This window comes from Sinocyclocheilus grahami, unplaced genomic scaffold, assembly GCF_001515645.1.
Source record: "Sinocyclocheilus grahami isolate Dianchi unplaced genomic scaffold, SAMN03320097.WGS_v1.1 scaffold25.1, whole genome shotgun sequence".
NCBI classification, from domain to species: domain Eukaryota; kingdom Metazoa; phylum Chordata; class Actinopteri; order Cypriniformes; family Cyprinidae; genus Sinocyclocheilus; species Sinocyclocheilus grahami.
The window spans coordinates 3844174-3869627 of NW_015505204.1; the positions used below are offsets into that span (position 1 = coordinate 3844174).

The 25454-nt window shown below is 35.7% G+C and overlaps 3 protein-coding genes across 8 annotated transcripts in view; 2 read left to right on the top strand and 1 right to left on the bottom strand.

Annotated features, from left to right (window-relative positions):
* Positions 1-6261, top strand: part of pgap6 (post-glycosylphosphatidylinositol attachment to proteins 6) — a 20800-nt gene extending 14539 nt beyond the window's left edge. The window contains exons 11-13 of the mRNA XM_016249453.1: positions 1578-1724; positions 2499-2615; positions 5301-6261. Of these exons, the coding sequence (XP_016104939.1) occupies positions 1578-1724; positions 2499-2615; positions 5301-5594 (558 nt within the window). The 3' untranslated portion in view covers positions 5595-6261. The remainder of the gene's footprint in view (positions 1-1577; positions 1725-2498; positions 2616-5300) is intronic.
* Positions 6262-6774: 513 nt separating this feature from the next.
* LOC107565489 (regulator of G-protein signaling 11-like) lies at positions 6775-16081 on the bottom strand. Of its 2 annotated transcripts, XM_016250731.1 has the most exons (13): positions 15950-16081; positions 15167-15263; positions 14052-14102; positions 12569-12675; positions 12406-12457; positions 12194-12252; positions 12009-12085; positions 10879-10960; positions 9064-9129; positions 8706-8729; positions 7802-7863; positions 7222-7335; positions 6775-7124 (listed from the first exon to the last, which is right to left on the bottom strand). In XM_016250731.1, the coding sequence occupies exons 1-13, from the start codon at positions 16010-16012 to the stop codon at positions 6923-6925; spliced, it is 1056 nt and encodes a 351-aa protein (XP_016106217.1). In that variant the 5' UTR covers positions 16013-16081; the 3' UTR covers positions 6775-6922. The 2 variants fall into 2 exon arrangements, with proteins under 2 accessions (XP_016106217.1, XP_016106223.1); XM_016250737.1 differs by lacking the exon at positions 6775-7124 and having other exon boundaries at positions 7258-7335; positions 8706-8734.
* A 3677-nt stretch (positions 16082-19758) lies between these two features.
* LOC107565504 (uncharacterized protein C7orf26 homolog) lies at positions 19759-24961 on the top strand. Of its 5 annotated transcripts, none has more exons than XM_016250749.1 (8): positions 19759-19853; positions 21240-21456; positions 21675-21896; positions 22544-22709; positions 22964-23265; positions 23353-23554; positions 23869-23908; positions 24368-24961. In XM_016250749.1, exons 2-8 carry the CDS (start codon positions 21259-21261, stop codon positions 24636-24638), a joined length of 1401 nt encoding a protein of 466 aa, XP_016106235.1. In that variant the 5' UTR covers positions 19759-19853; positions 21240-21258; the 3' UTR covers positions 24639-24961. The 5 variants fall into 5 exon arrangements, with proteins under 5 accessions (XP_016106235.1, XP_016106265.1, XP_016106258.1 ...); XM_016250779.1 differs by having other exon boundaries at positions 19832-19853; positions 21254-21456; XM_016250772.1 differs by lacking the exon at positions 19759-19853 and adding an exon at positions 20606-20626.
* Positions 24962-25454: the final 493 nt, after the last annotated feature.

The following is a 25454-nucleotide window of genomic DNA, read 5'->3' on the forward strand; positions in this document are numbered from 1 at the left end:
ATATATATATATATATATATATATCAGCCTCTTGTGGCTTTTATTTGAGCACAGCATATTCACTACAACCACTGTGATATCAATAATGACTTGTGACCCAGTCATCCTAGTAACTTTATATTATACTAGGTATATTGCATTTGTATCAGTGTATTTTTTATTCATATTGTGTTGTAATATAGATTTTAAAAAATTTCTTCTTGTGTTTGTGGCATAGAGTTCTCTGGTTGGTGGATTTGCTCATGTCAAAGCATGTCTCACACCTTCTGCTCCTGTACTTCATGTCAACCTCAGCCAGACTTGTGCTACAGGTTAGTCGCATTAAAATTTGTGCAATGCATGTTTACTATTCTCCTGATTTGAAGCTTTGAAGCTCTCTGCGTATGTGTGCATGCAGGGCTTATGCAGGGCTATTCTCTGAGCGTGAGCAGCAATGACACTGTTGAGCTGTTGAGGATTCCGTTTCCAGATGCAGCAGTGTGGTACCTCAGCCTCCAGATCATGTGCAATGATAGGTTAGTTGTGCAAATTCAGTGCGGAACTAGCACACACAATAAGATAGACCTGTCCTATACATTTATATTGTATGACTACAGACATTCCTAAAGCACCTTCTGAGCATTATTTATGGTCCTGTGTTGTCCTTCCAGTGTCAACTGCAGGAACACATCCGCGATAGTGAGTGCGTCTGTGAGTGTGAGTGCGTGCATTGATGACTGTGGACCATATGGAGAATGCAGACTGCTACGCACGCACAGCTACCTCTATGGCGCATGTGTGTGCAAAGCAGGTAAACAAACACACATGCAAACAACTGGCCATAAATCATAAATAATTAAAGCTACTGAGTTTGTTACTGTTTGCTGTTGACAGGTTGGCAGGGATGGGGCTGTACGGATGGAGCAACTGCGCAGTCGTACTCCCGGCAGATGGCTGCGGCTCTGCTCCTCACCCTCAGTAACTTTTTCTTCATCCCACCCATCATCGTAGGACTTTACAGAGGCTACCACGTCGAGGCAGCCATCTACTTATTTACCATGTTTTTCTCCACGGTGTGTTCTTATGTTATAATTCTATCTATCTATCTATCTATCTATCTGCTCAAGCTATATAGATATCTATCTATCTGTCTGTCTGTCTGTCTATCTATCTGCTCATGCTATATAGATATCTGTCTGTCTGTCTGCTCACGTTATCTATCTATCTATGTCTGTCTGTCTGTCTATCTATCTATCTATCTGTGTCTGTCTGTCTATCTGCTCACGCTGACTATCTATCTATCTATCTATCTGCTCCTGCTATATAGATATCTGTCTGTCTGTCTACTCACACTATCTATCAATCTATCAATCTATCTATCTATCTCTCTGTCTGTCTGTCTGTCTGTCTGTCTGTCGGTCTGTCTGTCTGTCTGTCTATCTATCTATCTATCTGTGTCTATCTGTCTATCTGCTCACACTATCTGTCTATCTGTCTATCTATCTATCTATCTGTCTGTCTGTCTATCTGTCTGTCTGTCTGTCTGTCTATAATACACATTGCATATTTTGTTGTCATAATGATTGGGTCTTTTGCAGTTTTATCATGCGTGTGACCAGCCCGGTGTGACTGTGATGTGCATCATGGACTACGACACTCTCCAGTTCTGTGATTTCTTGGGTTCTGTTGTGTCAGTGTGGGTGACCATTGTGTGCATGGCACGGCTCCAGGATCCAGTAAAATACGTAAGTACTATATTATGTATATTTTTATTTTAATCAATAATGGCCATTATTGTTGTTAATAATGTGCATCTCCCATGCAGTAATGGTAGGTGTGTTGGAGCCTTGTCATTGGTGGAAGGGGTTACACAGCATCTCTAATAACTAAAGATTGATTGTTATTGGTTTTATGACTATTTTTGTTCAAATGTGAAAATTTTAATTACAACCTACCAGCAGACAGCTGTAGGGTGGAACTGAAACTGCTGTATTTTGCCATTTAATGGTACCCTTGTGCTGCCATGTACATTCATGAAAGTGTCAAATGTCTTTATCACCTTGTAAACTGCAATGGAACTATTGTGGAGTGGGCCTTAAATAGCATGGCATGTTTAACTAGACCTACCTGTTCTTTAAAGGAAATGTTGTGATAATGCATACCAAGTATTGTTACTTTGAAACAATACAAACCACAAGCCAGTAAAACATTTTTATTTACAGGTATTATGTATAACTTTATAGTCATGTTATTATGTCTATAAATTAGAACAATGAGTTGTTAACTGATCAATAAACATAACATTATATATTAATATATAATAGTTTCCGCCCCCTTTTAGTCAAGGATTCTTGAATTGTACGTTTGCCTTGTCTATTTTCATTTTCTCTTCAGATTGAAATATTAGACTTCAGTAAACGCATATACATGTATATGCTAAACACTTTAATGAGTAATTATTTACTTAAGTTTTGTGTTGCATGTCAGTTTTAATAGCTTATATTGTTCTTACATTGCAGCTATTGTTTATGGCGGGCACTCTCATAATTTCTATGGCGATGCAGTTGGACCGCAGGGGGCTATGGAATCTTTTAGGTCCTGTCCTGTTTGCTTTGGTCATTATGGTCACTTCCTGGGTGAGTTAGACTTTTCCATTACTCCAAAACATTGTATTCTTAGACTGTTTTTTTTTTTATATTGTGACTGACTAATGATAGGAATTCAATTTTTTTAATTAATACACTACTTTTCAGTAAGAGGTCAGTAAGATTTTTGTAATGAAATTAATTTGTTTATTCAGCAGATATGCATTACGTTGATCAAAAGTATCAGTAAAGATGCTTATTATACATATTATATATACATATATTAGGGCTGTCAGTTTAACGCGTTAACTTAATTAATTAGTCATGAAAAAATAAAGCGATTAAAATATTTTGCCCCTAATAATAATCAATAATTAATTAATTAATAAATGCCCCTGTATGTGTTTCACCCAAAAATGAAAATTACCCCATGATTTACTTAATAAATCTCAAGCCATCCTAGATGAATATGACTTTCTTCTTTCAGACGAATACAATCGGAGTTATATTAAAAAACATCCTGGCTCTTCCAAGCTTTATAATGGGAGTGGATGGTAGCCCAAAATTTGAAGTCAAAAAATTGAACCAATCCATTATAAAAGAAGTCCACACGGCTGCGGGGGGTTAATAAAGGCCTCCCAAAGCGAAGCGATGCGTTTGGGAAAGATTAATAAATGCCCCTGTATGTGTTTCACCCAAAAATGAAAATTACCCCATGATTTACTTAATAAATCTCAAGCCATCCTAGATGAATATGACTTTCTTCTTTCAGACGAATACAATCGGAGTTATATTAAAAAACATCCTGGCTCTTCCAAGCTTTATAATGGGAGTGGATGGTAGCCCAAAATTTGAAGTCAAAAAATTGAACCAATCCATTATAAAAGAAGTCCACACGGCTGCGGGGGGTTAATAAAGGCCTCCCAAAGCGAAGCGATGCGTTTGTGTAAGAAAAATATCCATATTTACAACTTTATAAACCTTAATCTATAACTTCCGCTAACTGTCGTACGCACATTCACGAGAGACGTAGGCGTAAACTCCGGTGAGAATATGCGAGTCTCACGAGAAACAAGTTTTGTTTACAGCAAAGGAAAACCAGTGTCCTCTTGGCTCATATTGAAATCCTCCGACATTTTTCTTTACAAATCCTCATTTTGTACTACTAATTCGTGACCGTTGTTTTGTTTTGCTCTCTCCTCTGCTCTTCCATGTTCGTCACTTCCGCGTTTGTCACCGCGTCTGCCTACGTGCTACGTCATCCGCTGGACGCCACTCTCTTGTGAATGTGCGTATGACAGTTTAGCGGAAGTTAGAGATTAAGGTTTATAAAGTTGTAAATATGGATATTTTTATATCCATATTAGTTTTTTACACAAATGCATCGCGTCGCTTCAGAAGGCCTTTGTTAACCCCCCGGAGCCGTGTGGACTTCTTTTATAATGGATTGGTTCCATTTTCTGGACTTCAAATTTTGGGCTACCATCCACTTCCATTATAAAGCTTGGAAGAACCAGGATGTTTTTTAATATAACACCGATTGTATTCATCTGAAAGAAGAATGTCATATACACCTAGGATGGCTTGAGGCTGAGTAAATCATGGGGTCATTTTCATTTTTGGGTGAACTATCCCTTTAAATGTGATTTTATACAACAGTTCAGTAGATATGAAGTTGATATTGTGTTATATTTTCAACACAACATTATGTGTTTTTGTTCAATTTTGCAGAGAACATACTACCTTTGAAGCCACAGCAGAACTGATGCGCGTCTCCGTGCAAAAAAACAGCGGTTTAGTTTCTGAATGAATCCACGTTTTGAACTAATCGTGTGAATCAATGATTCAAAGGCCCATTCATAAAGAGAGCCGTTTATTCATTCCTGAATGAATCAGCCATTTGAACTTATCAAATTAATGAATGAATGACTCGTAAAGACATTTACTGCCGCCACCTGCTGGCAGATTTAGTTTCTTATTTAGAGTATCATTTCATAAAAAAATTAATAATAATAAAAACATTAAAGGGATAGTTCACCCATAAAATGTTTAATTCTGTCATCATTTACTCACTCTCATTTCGTTTCAAACCTTTCTTTTGTGGAACATAAAAGAAGGTATTTTGAAGATGGTTGGTATAAAGCTGTTTTGGTTACCAATGACTTTCCCTGTATAAACAAAAAATACTGAGATGTTTCTCAAATTATCTTCTTTTATGTTCCATAGTTTACGTTGCAGCCGTTGCAGTCTAAATGTTTATGTGTATTAAATTTTATGTTGAATCAAATAAAATATTTCTTTCTAAAGCTACAATTTGTAATGTCTACTTGATACTTTCTCATTTAACACACAAAAAAAGCTTTAAATAATCTAAATGTGGGTATTTTCAGTCAAATTTATTTTACGATTAATTAATCGAAACGTAATTAATTAGATAAAAAAATTTAATCGACTGACAGTCGATTATATATATACAGATACAGGGTTTCTGTTGTTTGATGTAATTAAATTCAGATTTAAATGTTACTTTTCTAAATAAATAAATACTCACACTTATGTTTTCCAGTTTAAATAAAAAATGGTCTGCGCTTTGAGTTTAAGGTTTTTTGGGTTTTTTTGTCTTACACAGGGCAAATTATATCCTACCGGATTTAACTTTAAAATAAACTTGACAATACATTTCCCATGTAATGATGAGCAATATGTCCTGTCCTGTTCACTTGTGTTACCTGACAGGTTTATCGAGGAGTGAAACGGCATCAGTGCTACCCTCCGCTGTGGCGCCGCTGGGTGTTGTTCCTGCTTCCAGGCATCGTATCTGCATTGATTGGTGTGTGCGTGTACGTCTTCGCTCAGACCGACAGCAACTACTACTACACTCATTCCATATGGCATGTCATGGTGGCCACGAGCGTGGTCTTCCTCTTACCACCCCGCGAAAAACACGTTCCCCCCTGGGGCTGGACCAACAAAATTTGTAGCTACAGGAGATGTAAAAATGAGAAAGTAGAGCTTTACACTGTCACCTAAATACACTGCTATTGATATTTGCACAAACTGTGCATTTTAACACTTTTACAAACATTAGTGGTTAGCTTTAAGAAACATGTCAAGCTTTATCTGAAAGATTCTCCTCTGTACACACACTAATAACTACTTAAAGGAATAGTTTACCCTAAAAATTTAATTTTTACTGTCCTTCTAAACCCATAAACCAAATCAATGGAACACAACAGGAGATTCTTGACAATTCATAATCAAGTGAAGATTATCAGTGAATAACAAACTTGTTTTGCTTCCCACACAAAGCTATATTATATGACTTCAGAAGGCTTGGAATATAGTGCATTAGTCATGTAGACTACATTTATGGTGCTTTTTGATGAATACAAACTTCTCCTTTTGTGTTTCATGGGGAAAAAAGAACCGCTTACAGGTTTGAATGACATGAGGGTGAGTAAATAATGCCATAATTTTCATTTTTGAATGAACTATTCCTTTAAACAGGATACTTTTACACTTTTTAACTTTTCAAATGAGTGATTTCACAGAGAACAACAGCAATGTCAATCATTTAAGAATGAAAACGAACAAAAGGCAACTTAGTGAATGTCATTTGACCCAGTTTAATTTATCAGAGAATCAATTTATCAGTTTATTACACTGCATTTGTCATGTTCTTTGTGGACAAATGTCTTTTTTTGTATTTTCAATCACATAATTGCAGCCTGAGAGAGCATAAGAGACTTCTTTCAAAAACATTTCAAATCAAAAACCCTACACTTTTGAACGGTATTGTAAACATGAGTGGCTGTTATGTAAAAAGTCAAATATTATAATTCCAAACATTAGCTGTAAACACAGTTGTTAGCATTGTTGGGTGTTATTCTATATAGCCCAACCAGATGGCGCCATTTATTAGTAAACCAAATATTGAACTGATTAAAGCAGCACTATGTAATGTAACTTTTGGCGCTCTAGCGGTTAATAAACAGAACTGCACACATCCCGCGGATGAACATTCCAACCGGAGCTACTTCTCTAAGTTTATGTCTATCGCGATTCACGCAGGTATGTGTTACTCCGCAGCAGTGACGACCCGACCAGCCTACAATAGTCCAAATATAAGTACTTATTATAAGTGTAACGTAGTGATTCGGAATAAGACAAAAACCCGGTTTGGAAGATGAATTCATGATGTACTCGCTCATTATATACATTTTGCAAATTTTGAAAACAGAAAAAGTTACATAGTGCTGCTTTAAGTATTGGTCAAACCAATTATTATTCAGTAGCCTACTTCAGTACACTATATGTCTATGTACTATGCTACTACTATCTGGTGCTATGTAACTATACTATGGTAGCAACACAGTACTGTTTGTAAGGGTTATGAATACAATATCGTGTATCATTAATACAATTTGTGTGTGTGTGTGTGTACCGCTGAATTCTTTCTCCAAATACGTGAGAAACTCTTTTCTTCCCATTGGGTCGTTGAGCAGCTCCATGAAGCTAAAGCTCCAGTGCTCCACACGCAGTTTAGTCGGCAAAGCAACTCTGTTTCAGGAAAACGTAGATATGCAGAGCAATTACTGACCCTCAGACAGAACATTAGTGTACTTCATGGCTATTCATGTGTGATCATGTGACTCACGTTTCAGAGTTCATGTTCCAAAACATGATATCATCTGTGATCCAGGGGTTGCTGGGAAGACATCCTTGCATTATGGGGTCATGGGGCTGGTACTGCTCACAGTACTTAACGTAACTGCGCGCACACACACACACACACAGAGAGAGAGAGAGAGACATGTAAGGCCATCACAAAGGGTTATGGTGAGAGTTCTTTTTAAAAGATACTTTTAGGACAGTCCATTAGCTCTAGCCTGGAGTCTTAGACTTCGGCAGAGTACACACACACACACACACAGGTTTGTTTATATGGTTTGTGGGGACTCTCCATAGGCGTAATGGTTTTTATACTGTACAAACCATATTTTCTATTGCCCTACACCAACCCCTAAACCTACCCCTCACAGGAAACTTTGTGCATTTTTAGATTTTCAAAAAAACTCATTCTGAATTATTTATAAGCCTTTTGAATTACGGGGACACTGAAAATGTCCTCATAAATCACCTACTCGTTGTAATACCTATGTCATACCCATGTTATTATACAAATTTGTGTCCTCATAAACCGCATAAACATGCACACACACACACACACAGAGTACCTCTCAAGGCAAATGGAGGACTTTATACGATTCCTCGCCAGGCTTATCCTGTTATGTTCAATCTAAGTCGTTTACCATAAAAACACAAAAACAAGCATGACAAGAAGTAAATCTGGTTATATTTCATAGTACAGTATGTGCTGCATAAGTAAAGAATGATGTATAGACAGCTAACTACATTTTTTGCAAAGAAATATTATCATTACAGATATTAGAATAATTTAGTTTCAATGCTTTTCTCTGATTGTTTTGGTAAAAATATATATATATTTTTTTAAATGTCTCTTTTAGTCACCAAGGCTACATTTATTTGATCAAAATAATCCACTAAAAACAGTGAAATATGGTCACAATAGAAAATAACTTTTCTATTTGAATATATCTTAGAATGTATTTTATTCATTTGAATTTTCAGCAGTCATATGCATGTATATATATATATATATATATATACACTAAATATATACACTGTATATATACACATACATACATATATATATATATATATACACACATGCATCCACTTCAAATGTGTGTATATATATATACATACATACATACATACATATATATACAGTGGGTACGGAAAGTATTCAGACCCCTTTAAATTTTATATATATATATATATATATATATATATATATATATATATATATATATATATGTTGTCTCTGTTGTCAGAGTCCTTGTGCAAATCTCACTGGATTATTACAATTAATGGAAAAATTAATGTTTAGAAATGTAAACTGATATTTCCTAATGACACACTACAACAAAAGATAGAAATAACTGACTTAAAACCATTTTTTAGCTGCTGAAAATACTAATAACTAATAACTTCTAATAATTTTGGCCACCACTGTATGGTTTTAAGACAGTTAAACCTGCCATTCAAATGACTCACCTCTTTTTTGTAGAATTCTGCATTCTTTTCTGAAATTGACAATGACAAAATATCATCAAAATATATTAGCTTTTTTTTTTTAAAGTTGCTATTAAAACTAAACTAAATCACTGAACTTTGCAATGGAATGAAATGACAGCAGGAAATGAGGCAGTGTTTTAGAGATTACTTACTTGAACAAGGATGCATGATAAAAAACAGAAATAAAGAGAAAAAAGCTATAGATGATGCTTGAACGTGAGAGATTCTGCTGTGAATGTTTGTTCATATATTTTTGAAACGTGCTGTGTCTGTGTGTATGTGGATTATGTGTTGTTGTGCATGGGGTTAGTTGTGTTGTGGTGGTCTGTTTACTGACCAGCTGCACTCGTGTGTTCATGGTTCTTCTTTCCGGTCCATGATCTATACTGTCCAGTGTACCGGGCTGAAAATGTGGTTATAAAGAGATATATGAATCGATGACAAAATAAGATGTTTATGATCAAACGCATGCGTCAAGCCCTTAGAAATGTGATCTCTGTATTCATGTTGGTATCTTTTGAATTGTATACCATTTCACGAAAGCTTTTACTTTTAATATCAATTGCTGTAACATAAATAAATAATAATAATAAAATCTTTTTAAAACCTGGAGTAGCATAAACATCTTAATCTTTATTTTCAAATATATTTTTTCATAACAGTATTTTTTTATATCAGTATATTTCTTAATTATAAATATAAAATTTTCATGATGGTCTTTTTTAAGGTTATGTTTTCATAAAAAATGTAAACTAACCCTGCCACTTGCTGGGCTTTAAAGAGGTCCTCCTTTCTGTGATATCACGTCCTGTTTTATAGCATCATCACATAACAATAAAATGACTTCCTATACCACTGTAAAAAATGACTTTTTGAAGTTTTAAAGATTATTGGAATACGTTTTATAAGACAACACTATTTCAGTCTTTCTACTTCAAAATTCCATGTTTAAATCAATGTGCTACTTGTCATTTTTGTGTAAATATTTGTGAAAATTAATAGCAATTTCTGACTAAAAATAGTTTCAAAACCCTACAATCTGAGAACAAATACACCACCTTAACATTTTGATTTTCTCCCCAAAAGAAATTATTCAAATATATTTTTACTCGTAATTCATAAAATTCAAAACATGTTCATCATAGAAGATATGTACGGCATTGTCCATAGAATTCATTATAAATATATTTTACAAATATTGTGAGCCTTGTTTTTACAGGCTTTCAAACTAACCCAAATCCCAGTAATGTCTGGCAGGTGGATTTACAACATTTTCACAGAAGCAGAACACCACACACACACACACACACACACACACACACACACACAGTGACAATATAGGAATGAAATGGTCTCTAAATCCACCCCAGATTAAATCATCAGCTGGATTCCTCATTAAAATTGCCTTTTGCAGGAGTGCAGGAGTGACATAACAAACACACACACACACACACACACTGCATACTAGTGGTCAGTCTCACACACACACACAGCCACACATACACTAAAACACACATAGTCACTTAGTAATAGAATATCCTCTTAAGCGCTCAGCCAAAAGATGGAACCATTAGATATACCAGCACACACACACAAACACACACACACACACACACACAGAGTCCTTCCGGTTCACTATACTATTATTTTATCCATCAAGACACTTAAGCTCATGTTAAGCAATCCATATATATCCTTTGCACTCATGTGTGAGTGTGCTTTAAAGGCACCAATGTGTTCCACTCTATTTCTCCTTTTCTTCTGCCAGAATCTGCCCTCCCTTTCTCCTGTTCTCCTCTCGCTCTGTCCCCTTCCCCCTTTTTCCTCTGCTTTACGATGCTTTTAACTGACTGGCTGAATATTTCATAAGCAGAAGCTGGACACAGATATGAAGGCACGTGCCACATGGGCACAGATGCTGTGGCTGCTTAAGCATCATACACTGACTAATGCATTTGACATGCTTTGATTTTCTATATCACATTTCTGAAAGGTGATACACAGTATGTTACTTTTCTATTTATTTAATTCATGAACAGACAAAGACGGCAACACTGATGGTACTCCAATATACTTCAAAGAATACCATGGTGTAAGTATTGCCATGGCATTTTTTTGTTAGCGTTGTGGGTTTATAGTGCTCGAGACTTACAGGAGGTCTGTTCACTAGCCAGTAGGCTTGTTCCTGACACTCCAGCACGATACGATCGGCTTTTCGACGCTGTTTTGATGCCCTTAAACACGAGAAAATGAACATAATAAGGCCAATGCACAGGCACTCTAGACAACAACCATCAGAAAAATATTTTATATTGATTTTTTTCAACCATCAAAAAATATGATTAATATTTAGTAGTGCATAAAACTTGAGTTTAAAACATTTAGAGCTATATAGATTATTTGTATGCTATGAAGAATTGCTTAAATTGTAAAGGAGTATAGTGCAACAGTGGATGCAGCCACTACAGAGAATTTTGCGGTTTTCATGCCATTTTTGTTGTTGTATTATAAATTATATTTTCCATTTTCTTCTTAATTTAAAGTCTTTTTTCTTTTGGTTTTTGTCATTTAATTAGCTTATGTTTTTAATATGTGTATAGAGTTTGTATTAATTGTATTTCTGTTTTATTTTTTTAGTACATAAAGGTAAAGTGAAAATGTGTGAAAATTATGCATGGGCAACTAACTGAAATAAAATACATTTCAGTTTTTTATATTTTATTTTGTTTCAGTTAACTTTTATTTTAGCATTTAGTAGTGGTTTATTTTCAGTTAACTATAATACAAATTAATAAAAGTAAAGCTCGGGGCCAATTTGTTAAGATTCTTTAAGATTTTAAGTGGCTAAAGTAAAAAAAACAAAATCACTATGCTAATGTTGAGTCAATTGTAAAAACAAAAAACAATGTGTATTTGCTTTTTGTTGTTTAAACCAGTTTTAGTATTCTAACATCAATGAAAATGTATTAACACTTTTAACTACAAATATTTAAATATTTAGAAAAAAATATTTTTATTTTCATGGTTGTACCTATTGGTGGTATTTTCAGCATTTACTTGATTTAAAACGATTTACAAATGTTTTATATGATTTATAATTATTCAAAAATTAAATTTAGATTTTAGTGATTTTGTCCTTTTTTTTTTTTGCCAGAAAATGCTTTTCTGATCATTTTTATATGCTACTTTTATAATGTAGGCAATAGAGGGCTAAATGTAATAGGCCGAAGGGAGCATTAAGTGTGTGTGTGTGCACGTTTAGTAATGGAAAAGGATAGTTACCTGAGCTGCTCTCTTGCCTGCATCACAACAAAGTCCCAGGTGTGGTTGATACGTTTATGTAAAGCATTATAGCACTCCTAACAAAGTCAGAGATTGAGAAATGAACAACAGATGGCTTCATGGCTTCGTGTCTACATTGTACAGTCTTGTTTCTCTATGGTGTGGCTGGCATTTGACCTACATACCTTTTCATACTCAATTAGTTCTCCTTGTTTTCGGATATTCTTCTTGGCCAAGTAGATTGCTAAAACACATATAAGTAAATCCATGTATAATATATTTACCCTCTGAACCTGCAGCGAAATATCTCCTTTTGTATTGAAGCAAATGCATTTTGGTTTGGCACAACATTTGGTAAATCCTTTTTTGTTTTGAACCATGGGCAGTTAGATCTCACCATAGTCCAGTTCTGAAGTAGGCCAGCGTGTCGACATCCAGTAATACGGCGTCTGATAAAGACAGAGATTAATTCAGATGTGCTGATTTTGAAAATGGGAATTTAGAAACTGCTGATATGGCATGGGACTTTATGTAAATATCGTGTGTGCATATATAAATACCTGAAAGCGATATGGTGAATCGTCAGCTTTCAGAATAAGGTTTCTTGGCTCTTTTAAAGGGTAAATGTATCCATACTTTACAAAGAGTTGTCCAACGTGCAATGCCTCTAAATAAAGATGAGAAAAAAAGATTAAAAAAGATCAAATAAATAAAGATGAAAAAGCAATATTCATACGCATAATATACACCCACACAAGTACAAAAAAATAGATACAAATATCAACAATTATAAATCAAGTAAATAATTCTAAAAATAAAACCAAGGGTTTACATAAAAATTGGTTTAGAATTGCTCTTGAAAATAATTTTGACTCAGAATTTGCTAGTAAATTTATTTACAAATAATTACAAAAAGATTGGCAAGTAACACATTGAGTTCAACATGAAATTTGGATTTAGAAAGACTTGAATAGCATTTTCATACATCATGGAACATACATCAAATAATCTTTGTTTTATTTATGTTATGTTGAGCACAAAAGAAGATATTTTGAAGAATGTTGGCAACCAAACAGTTGAAGGTAGCCATTGACTTCCATAGTATTTTTTCCCATACTATGGAAGTCAATGGGTACTGTCAACAGTTTGGTTACCAACATTCTTTAAAATATCTTCTGTTGTGTTTAGCAAAAGAAAGAACCTCATACGGGTTTGGAAGGACATGAGGGTGAGTAAATAATGAATTTTCATTTTTTCATTTCCCTTTAACTAAAATAGTAGTAAATGATTTGAGAATACATACATTTCATCTAGTGGTTGCCTACACAAGGTGTTCCCTCATTGCAGTGCACAGATCTGTCAAACTCTCTGGAGTCTTGTTTATTCCAGCCACAGCTGTGTGCAGCATTACTTGTTTATTAGGGCTTTTCTGAACCATGCAGGCTGTTCTCTGAGAGTGTGACATTTGTGCATTTATTATTAAAGATCCTGCACACAACTCATCTTACATTACATAAAATCGGACTTTAATTTAAAGCAACTTTCATATGCAATTTAGCTCCCCATGGTCGTGTGTGCGTGTGTGTATGTTTTGAAGTCCCTCAGGATGGCACATGGAGAATAATGTTATCTCTGGAGAACACTTTCTATAAACCACACACAGATGACTGGAAAACTCCAAGAAATACACCACAGCAGATAGCATGGAAATTATTACACACACAGGCTCTGACATGCACACAGTAAGTCTGAAATCACGTTGGAGCTACAAGGCAGTTTATGAGTACTTTTTAAAATTCATTTTAAATGTATTACTTTTATGCACACAGTAAAATAATGGCTTGTTACATTTTCTGAAGTAAATATGAATTGTGCTTGTCCATGCAAAAGTTGCTGACACTTTAGTTTAATAAAGAGAACAACTTCTTTGTTCTTTTACTATAAATAGCAATTGTCATCATTGTTGCAATCAAGTGCAATTCCAATGTTATGTATCAAAGACAAAGAATCAAAATATATTTATAGGTTATATTAATGTCCTACCTTCATCAGAGATAGAAAACTTCTTGATCAGCCATTCAACAATGTCTACACCTGTATGAAATCAAAGAATATTACTGTCAACATAAGCACAGTGTCAGACAAAAGAATGTATCTTCGGCAGTGAATGGGTGCCGTAGAATGAGAGTTCAAACAGCATCACTACTGGCCAAAATATGAGTCCATAATCTATATTTATGCTTCCTCCAGTGAAAAAGTCTATCTCCTGTTGTCCTCTCACATCAAAATTCACCAATATATTTGTGTTTAAACTGTTTTGGACTGTTTTTGCTTGTAAGCAGTGCCTGATCTGTGCATATTTCTCTCCAGTTTCAGACGAGACAACTTATTTTACCTGGAAGCAATGATCTGAAGTTAAAATGTCTTAATGGTGAATTTATCACAAACACACAGGTTTTTGCTGCACAAGATGTTCATTGATGGACTGGAGTTGAGTGGATTAGTTATGGATTATTGTGGTGTTTTTATCAGCTGTTTGGACTCTCATTCTGACGGCACCCATTCACTGCAGATGATCCATGGTGAGCAAGTGAAGTAATGCGAAATTTCTCCAAATTTGTTTTGATGAAGAAACAAACTCATCTACATTTTTGATGGCCTGAGCGTGTGTACATTTTCAGCAAATTTTCATTTTTGGGTGAACTATTACTTTAAGTGACTTTGACTTGTATTTATCTTTAATTTCCTGAAGAAAGTAATTTATAAAGTAATAGCCCGGTGTCCTCTGAGAGACAAGTGCAGGCGCAAAACATGCACTGTTAGACTAATTAATAGCAAGAAAAATGAGCACAGAGACTGAAAGCACACACAGGAGTCTAATTTCACTGCGCAAGCTTCTATTGATTTACTGTCCTCATACGCACTCAAGACTTTCCGAGATACGCATGGATACTTTACTGTTAAATGCAGACTATTTCCACAATAATAGTGGGAAACTATTCTAGTCGTGCCTCAGCTGTCACTCTAATCGTGCCATAACATGTCAGAGGCTGGAAAATGCGAGGAACAGTCGTGTCCATTTGGGATTATCAAGAGAGAGTGAGTGAAGCTTGAAGTTCGCTGCAGTCATAGAGAGAAAGAGAGAGAGAGACACTCACCAGTCATTGCATGTGGTATGACCGTAATAAGGAGACGCTGGTTGCGCAACTTGATGCCCATATCAGGGTCCTGCATGGATATGATCATGCGCTCCATCTGTATGTGGGCATATGTGAAATATTAGTACTTTTAGATATTCATTTATCACAACTATTTTGTGAACTGCACAGAAGCTAAAATGTGATTCAAATTGTGAATAGCATAAAGACAAATAATATAAAAAGATACAAGTTCCTCTATAAACAAATAAAAACTTTAATCTTGAATTTAAAAAAAAGACTGTTATTTGCCAACTATTCAGGCTATTCACAATAAAGTGATTAAAAAAGAGAAGAGGATGCACCCCTAAATAAATATTGCCTTTATTAAGTTCAAAATTATAACAATTCATACATTCTCATTATATAAAATTTGATAATTTAATAAGGTGATTTAATGTTACAAAACAGCAAAAGCATCAATACAAAAAAGCATAACAGAAAGAGTGGGATGATTTGTTAGATTATTTATTTTTTAAGAACTCCAGTTATATAAATCAGTTATATAAGTAGCCTAAGAAAATGCAAACACAACTAAGCAAATTCAGAACCTTTACAGTACAGAAACTTTAGTTTCGTCTTTAAAACATTTTCAATAATGCGAGGAGAAGTTCCTATACTGTGTCTTACAGGCAACAACTGCAGGATTATTCAACTCTGGCTGGTTTGCAAAAACGACAGTATCTGTTCTACAGCAGATTTATGATTGTTAGAGCTAAATGAAAATCGATTTTAGGGACTTACCTTAGTCAAACAGGGCATTTGCTGTCGCTGCACTCCATCCTGACTGAGTGTGTTGATGGTCATGTTGACAGCTGCTCGTGTGAGCTGGATGTGAAGTTAAAGAGAGCTGGATGATGCTCGCCTCACACTGATGCTGCTGGAGAGGCTGCTGTCCCGTCAGAGAGACGATGGGGTGGCGCTATATCCGACTACAAAATACTCATAATTAGGTATAAAATAGCGCCTCCCAGTGTTGAATGATTCGAATCGATAATTGTAGACCTTGGCATCAGTGTTGGGGGTAACGCATTACAAGTAACGCGAGTTACGTAATCAGATTACTTTTTTCAAGTAACTAGTAAAGTAACGCATTACTTTATAATTAATCTGCAATAATAAAATGTTAAACAACACAAATATCCTTTATGTATTTAATCCCATTCTATTAACCAATGTCTTTACTTCTGACCTTCGATGATCCAGTTCAACCGTACTAATAAGCAGAAATTACTCTAGACAAACATTTGTGTGTTTTTTTTATTGCTGAAGTGTGTTGAAATGTCTTCTTCTGCATTCTACTGTACGGATGTACATTTACTTTCCCTTCAGCCTGAGGCGCATTCATTTCACTTTTGGTGTGAAAAGGCTTTTATATATTTGCCAAAAATATAACTTTTGTATTTTAAAAACAAACAAGCAAGCCCTGTCCAGAATTAAAAAGTAACGCAAAAGTAACGTAACGCATTACTTTCCATAAAAAGTAACTAAGTAGCGTAATTAGTTACTTTTTTATGGAGTAACGCAATATTGTAATGCATCACTTTTAAAAGTAACTTTCCCCAACACTGCTTGGCATAATATACACTAGCCAACATTTGAAGTGGATCAATAATTATATTATATTTATATTATAAATTCAAATTAAAGGTGCTCATTGGGCTTATTAGACTTACTAGAAAGTGCTTACAAGGTTATTAGACCTGCTTGAAGTAAAATAAACATTATCTTAAATATATAGATTTATATTATATAATTATAATATAATTGTATTATATAATTTATATTTAAATATATATATATATATATATATATATATATACAGGGCCGTTTCTAGCCAATTTGACACCCTAGGGCCTAGGCGAAATCCCTATTTATTCCCTATCCCGATTTTTTTTGTTGTTGCTTCTTGAAACATTGATTTAAAGTGTCAGTTATTGCATTAGTCTTTCAGTCAAACCTATAAAACCCCTTTGTTACTCCAAACTACACTTAAAAGCTTTATCAGTGGCATAAAAGTAACCAATGCAGCTACTTAATCATGTGCTACTCGTTAACGTGTTAACGTCCCTTTAAATAACGTGACGCTCTGCCCTCTATGACGCTGCTCCCACTAAGTGCTGTTGGATGTGAATGCATTGATTCAGCATTTCGACACCTCCGTAACGATGCATTTAACTTGACAAAGCGGTCTAATAAAGGATGTATTGATCTCGTGAATTAGCGAATTTTACTATACAAATATTTTTTAATTGGAAGTTAAAGTTTATTTGGGAATATTACATGACACGCTGATCCTTTAACAATGCATTGGCGCAAAAAACGCACACCTTTTGGATAAATGTGCCACAAAAGTGCCACAAATACTGCCTAAACAAAATACTGATTTTGTGCACTTTATTCACTGTACCAATATTTTCAATTGGCCTTTGAACTTATCTTTATTGCGTGGCAAAACAAAGTGTTACCTTGCCAAAGCACTGACAGAGCCCACTGATCTAACGGCGTTGTTGAGCACTCCAAATGCAAACTTAGCATGCAACAATCAGGTAGCAATTGACAGCACTCTGATCTAGTGGCATACAGGCATCGTCAGATTGACAGTAATTGATTGCAGTCTTCATACATCAAAACTTTACTAGAGAGACTGGTTATCCAGTCGAGAGAAACCGTAGTTTGCGTCTGATCTGGCCATACAGCGGTGGGATGTGTTGGCAATCCCTTCAGTCTGTACTTCACACAGTGCGACTTGTGAGTCAGGGCTCGCGCTCTTCAGAGACGATCACAGAATATGACAGAGCTCGTGTTTAAAAGCCAAACACACTGGAATGAATAATTCACTGAAAACCCAACGCGAGGCTCTGTTCTTTCTGCAATCTCTGATATAATCAGCCTGGTTTCCTTTATATTAGAGCTGTTTTGGACGGATTGTTTGAATGCATTCGCTTACTGGATCATTGGACTGAAAACTTTCCAGAGTTTAGCGGCTTAAAATTATCTGCTGGCAAGCAGAGAAGCAAAATTGGGTTAAAGGGTTAGAATAGAAATCGTGCTTCAGTCATTTTGCGTTAATGATGGCAGCCCTAATACCATATATAAACGTGTACTGTGTTAGGCTAACCGAGACTTGTCATTTGCACTTAGGCCTACATATTGTTGCTCTTTTGTTGGTTTTGATTGCTTCTATTGTCCTCATTTGTAAGTCGCTTTGGATAAAAGCTTCTACTAAATGTAATGTAAATCAAATTAAATACATAAGAACTTTTGTATTTTTTTCAGCTATTGAAATAAAAATACAATATATATTTCTCATTTTCATTTAGTTTAACTTGATGCACTAAAATAACCAAAACTAATAACGATATAGTCGTTTAAAAAAACTAGCCTAATAAAAATACCAAAAAAATTATTAATTAAAACACATTTTAACAATTTATTTAAATCCACTTAAAAGAAATAATCTACAGGGACATAACTATTACAGATGCAGTTAAACACACACACGTTGGTTTTTATGGTTAATGGGGACTCTCCATAGGCGTAATGATGTTTATACTGTACAAACTGTATTTAAACCTAAACCTACTCCTTACAGAAAACGTTGTGCATTTTTAGATTTTCAAAAATAAAAATCATTCTGTATGATCATGCCCGTACCCATAGCCAGCTATGAATTATTTTTCCGAGTCGACTTTGTGAGGTAATTTCCTAATATAGTATTAACTCTACCTTCGTGCTGCAAAGATATTGCACAGCACCAAGATTAAAAGGGTGATTGATTGCTATTTCACTTTTTTAACGTTAGTTAGTGTGTAATGTTGCTGTTTGAGCATAAACAATATCTGCAAAGTACTAAGCTGAAAGTTCAATGCAAACGGAGATGCCCTCTTTTAAAATTCTGGCAGTTTAATGCCTACAAAAACGGCTGGTAGGGACTACAATGAGTTACTTCCCGGGTTCGTGACATCACAAACCCAGATAAACCCCGCCCTCTGGAAAAGGCAGCAAAGGGGGCTAGGCCATGCTGCTTTAGAGAAGAGGAAGAGAAAACTAGGGGTGCACGTAAAAATCTGTTCATATATGAATCGCGATTCTGTCTTCTAACGATTCTAATGGATTCACAGGTTTCAAAAGCAATGTTCTAAAGCAGCGGTTCTTAATACTGTTCCTCGCATCACCTGCTTGGCCTCTCTCTCTCATTCAGATCATCAGCTCAGTTCTGTTCCATTTATACACGCAGTAGAGGCGGTTTAGCCAATCACAACACACTGGGCTAGCTAACCAATCAGAGCACATCGCCTATTTCTGAGGGCGGGGCTTCATAAAAACAGGAAAAGATCAGCCCATTTCTCAGAGAAGGGACAGAGCGGTGTGGAATAAAGGTAAATTATGCGAAAAATAATGAGTTTTTAAAAAAAACGAAGCATTAACACATGTTAGACTGCACCCCATAAACACAATCAAGCCTAGAAAAAAGCCAGTGAACCACCCCTTTAAATTTAAATCTCCTCATCTGAACTGCCTCAACAGTCACCGCTCGTCAACGAATATTTGAGATGACCAATCAAATCAAAGTAGGCGGGCTTTGTTCACAGAAGCCGCGAAATTCAACGCGACGCTTCAGTTAGCGGCTAGTGCGGGATAAGATGTAAGTAGCCAAACATTTCATATCTGAAAGCTGTTTTACCATAGAAATGCTAAACGACTGACAAATATAAACTAATAAACTTGTCTAATTTCGCCATTTTGAATGGACGTGATTCATGTAATGTTTCGTAACTGTCAATGTGAGGGGACAAGAAAATATTAACGAAGCCGTTTTCATCATATATTAGGCATATAACGTTAATTAATAATGAATTTGGGACCTCGGTAATTTTAAAACTCTGGCTACTGCCCTGTGCATGATTTATAAACCGTTTGAATTACCTACGGGGACAAAAGGGTCCTCATAAACCACCTTCATGTTGTAATACATAAGTTACCCATGACATACAAATGTGTGTCCTCATAAACCACACACACACAAAACAAAATGACAAAAGTTTAGCTAAAATGAAACTGAACATAGAAAATATAAAAATAAATTCTAAATATTAGTACAAACTATAATAGTAATACAAAATTAACTGCGTCAGGAGGTACGTTAACTAAATATTATGTGAGTTCGATTTTTAGTGCAGTCTCAAATATATCATGGCTTTAAAATGGAGGTTGTGTGGACTCAAGAATCACAATTAAAATGTCTGAATGTCGTTGAATTAGATAAATAAAAAATGCACAAGCAAGAATCATTTGTTCTGAAAACGCTTATTAGTCCAGTTTGAATGCACTGTACGGCACAGTATCTCCAGTACGCAGGAGGCGCTGATCAGCCGCGCTTTTCTTCACGTCTACATTGTCCTTTACGGGATTCCGTAGGTATTTTCTGATGAACAACTTTGTCAATTATGGGCGATATACATTTGCAGATTGAGAGAAGCTAGTGTAACGAGTCTAATTATCAACTCAGGTAAGGGTGTTGTAAGTATAAATATGTATGTATTGTGAACCGTGGAAACATTTAACATTTAAAGAAACTGCATCGCTTCAGACAATGTGTGTCACCATAGCGAATAATCGCTTTTTGTTGCTTATTTGTGTGTACTGATTGATATCTTTCGATTAACCCACTTATAATTCGATAAGTAGTATTTTAATACAATCCAGTTAGTTATTTTCACTATTTTGGATATGACACGCCTTATTGCAAAATATTGCGGTATCAGTACAGAGATAGCACAATATGGTACAGTGAGACCACGGGATACACACTAGGAAAGAAAAATATACCATGGTTTACTCTAGTATTATCTCAAAAACATGGTAAATGTTCAGAATCTTTGGTATTGCCATAATGCATGTTCAAAAAAACTAGTATTACCGTGATGCATGTCCAGAAATAATACATATAATGATATATTTAGGTTCTTTTTATGTTAATGTCTGATTAATGTCTTTCATATTTCTCATTTGCTTGTATTTGTTGTTGTAGTTTCTCCTCCACAGCAGAGATGAGTGATATCCGGCATGCATTGCTGCGGCGTGATCCGCTGAGCGCGGCTAAAGAGGTTCTGTATCATCTGGACATCTCACTGGGCAGCGCTCTGCAGAGCTCCACCGGCCCCACACCTGGACTAGAGAAGAGCACGGTGGAGTTGGTGGAGGAGTTCATCTTTCACGTCCCTAAAGACAGGAACATCCAGCCTAAGGTGAGGAACAGGAGTATGCAATCTGGTTTGACTAAAAGAAAAATCTGTGTGGGGGTAAATACCATTCCATTGTTTGAAGTTGTTTTCTACTGTAATATATTTAAAAATATAGTTCATTCCTGCAAAGCTGAATTTTCAGCATCATTACTCCAGTCTTCAGCGTCACATGATGCTTCAGAAGTCATGCTGATTTGACCTATGTGTTGTATTTGGCCCAGAGGATGAGCTGCGTTCAAGAATTGCAACTGCTGGAGATCATGTGCAGTTACTTCCAGGAACAGAGCAAAGATGCAATCCGACAGGTCATTTTCTCCACACTCTTCAGTCTTCAAGGCAACAAGGCTGATGAGAGCCGCATGGCCATGCTTGGGAAGCTAGTTTCAATGGCTATAGCCATGTGTCGGGTGCCAATACTAGAGTGTGCAGCCACCTGGCTACAGGTGTGTGATATTAATGCGTTTACTTTCATTTTATGTCATAATTGACTGGTAATTTATTTTTTTCTTTAGACTCGAGCATGCTAACTGAATTTAATAGATAACTGGATCAGAATGCTTATTGTGAGTTTCACAAAAAACTATCAAGAACAGTGTTGGTATTTAGTTCAATTAAAGTATTTATTTTAATGTTTTTATTTTATTATTTTAACAATTTACATTTGTAATAATAATTAGCTTTTGTTTTTATATTTTCAGTATTCTTTTTAGTTTAGTTTTAGCATTTTTGTGCTTTTTAAAATGTTTTGGTTTCAGTTTTAGTACTTAAATTACAGGCAACATTTACAATTTTTCAGAGTTTTTTAGCTTTATTTCAGTTAATGTTTTTAAATAGCAGTAGATTTAATTAACAGTAACAACACTGTTCAAGAACATGTTAACCACGTAAATTTTCATTACAGTAATGCAACCATTTCTCAATACTTTAAATTGCGTATTGTATTTTTACATCATGTCATTAATATATGCGGTTTATGCAACAACAAAAAAAAAAGATTTATTAGTTTTAATTAATAAGCTAAAATGGGTTAAATCAGACAGCTTTTGAAACTTTTTTTTGTGTGTGTGTGTGTGTGTGTGTGTGTGTGTAGCGCGCACACTCTGCATGGTGCGTGCGTTTGGCTCAGGTGCTGATGGATGATTACTGCACACTGGTGCCATGTGCCATCTCTACCCTGCAAAACATCTGTTCAGCCAGTCCTCGCTTTTGCTGTCAGCTTATCACTGCTGTAACGGCTCTCTATGACTTCTCCTCAGGTACTAGTTTTCTTTTTGTCACAACATCTTGTCACAAGAAAATAAATGAATATCAGTCTACTTGATTAATTATATAGTGCATATTATAAAATATTGAATGTATACAATATTGATATTATAATATTAAATTGTAATGTTTTAATATAAATTTCTTAATATAAAATATTACACAATTTTATATAAACATTTTAAGTAATATAAGCTAAAAAAAAAAAAAAAGTTATATATAATATGTTTGATATTGCTGCTTGTAGATGAGTTGACTCCGCCACCTGCACCCTTGGAGATGCTGGTTGGTTGGATCACAGAAGATCCCAGACTACTGCTCCTCACCTTCATCAACACACCCCTCAATTCCAGCCTGCCATTAGGCTGCCTTGAGATCACGCCTCTTTTGGGTCTGCTCCGGTGGTGTGTGAAAGCTCCGTTAGCCTATCAGAGAGGCCGCAAGTCAGCTTTGACCAATGGCCATGGAGAAAGTGAAAAAGGGACAGCATATGAAGAGCTGTACTCTAAACTGCACCTGAGTGTTCTTCAAGTCTTTCTCATGCTGCAGGTGTTGTATTTCTTGCAACTTTGTAAGGCTTTAAGGATTCCATTCAGTATTAGAATATATAATGTGTTTTTATTTTAACTCCTGCAGGTCCACCTGACAGAACAGAATTTGATAGGTCGGCTAGCTGTGCTTCCCGTGGAGTCTGTTGCCACGCTGGTAGAGGAAGTCAGCCATCTGTGCGAGAAGCTGACGCCCTTTCCTGCTGCCAATCATGTCCAGCTGGCACTGGATAGGCTGGCGCAAGCTCTTCAGGTCGCCATGGCAACAGGAGCTCTTCTGTGTGCCAGAGGTAAGAGATGCTTACTTCATGATGGCCTGTTTGGGGGTTATGGCTAGAAGGGATACAGCAAAAACCAGAAGCTAACAATAAAATACATTTTCTACCTATTAGATTGTGTTTTGTTAATGTCTACACCTACCCCTTACAATAATGCAAACACAGTAATTATTGTTGCACAGTGTATGAAAAATGACTCTATATTGATGAGCGTATGCCCAGTAGTTTTTGCTGTATCCCTTCTAGCCTTAACCCTGATTGGGTTTTGAACTGAAAAGAGCAGCATTTCAGTGATGTCATTTCCTGTCATGTCTTTTATCCCTCAGAGGACCTACGGACTTTGTGCTCCAGACTTCCCCACAACAAGTAAGTCAATGATCACATGAAACCTGATCATGCAGATTTTAATATTAAAATAATATTGTATGATCTGTGACCATTTTAAAGGAATAGTTCACCCAAAAATGAAAATTGTCACTAATTACTCACCCTCATGTCGTTCCAAACCCGTAAGACCTTCGTTTATCTTCTGAACACAAATTAAGATATTTTTGATGAATTCCGAGAGTTCTCTGACCTGTCAGGCTGTCAAATTTGATACCGTCATATGCCTACCGATGTGAAACGGTGATTCTTACCATCCCTAATATATATAATTTATGATGTACGATACTGTAGGTGGCTGACTAAATACTTTTTTTGCCCACTGTATCTGTACGTATTGACATCCCATCAACCATTCAGAAACCCACATCAGTCAATCACTATCTACAGTTTTTGGTCATTTGTGAGCATTGTGTAGTAACAGTCTGTTTTGTGTTGCAGTCTGTTACAGCTTGTGATGTCCGGTCCAGTAGTGCAGCCTCCACCTCACAGCGGACCCTTCCAGCCCAACATGTACCCACACATCCACCCGGGTCGACTCTCCGCTCTTTCTCCCCACAGCCTGCACCAGTCCGCCCTCCCCTCTCCACACAGCCCGCACCCTGTACTGTCCCCACATCGCCCGCTAACGGCCCACTCCGCACACCCTTCTCTCTCTCCTCACGCCTTCCATCCTGCTGCCGTGGCCTTTCCATACCGGTCCATTCGTTAACCAGCAATACAGGACTTTTGGACTACACCGCTTCCTCTTGAGATGAGAACAAACTGTTTTTGTTATATTTTATATTAGATGATCTTCAAAACTTTTGGTTTGAACTTGTAGTCATATGTTTGGCTTGGTCGGGTTATATGGTCTTGTGTATCATAAATTGGGATATGCATTGTATCATTTTAGGTTTGATATGGACTTTAAAAAGCACTTGTACAGATTAAGTGTTATTTCAGGTAAAAATGCATTCATAGCTTTTAAACAATAATATTGTACAAACCATGAAATATATTTTTGGAAAATCGACATTTGTGGTTATTTAATGGACAGTTTAATTAGCAAATCGAACACTTTTTATATTTAATTCGTAAAATATGTAGTATTTTCCAAGTGAAAATTTAAATTTTTGGTTTCAAAAAGCAATTAGTAACAAAAAACAAAAGAAAATATCAGTTTAGTACTTTTATTTATCAATCTAAAATGTGCATGCGAGTAGGTTATTACGAACATTGAGAATTGCAATTTTATTTTTTCAAATGTGTTGCTAATAAAAATAAGAACCTGTTTTTACACTTTTATGCGTTTAGCTCAGAACATATACAGTACTTTCTTACAGTTTTGAACGTGTTAACTATACATAAACTGGTACAGTGCAGCAATATCATATCCAATCAATCAGAATATATTTACTGTTTATTATACAGCATTTGCATTCACTTATTTGACTTCAGCATGTAGATTAACTCTGCCAAGCAAAAACTATTGGTTTTGTTGTCATGAAATGAACTAAGTTAGTTTAATTTGAACAAAAATAGATCA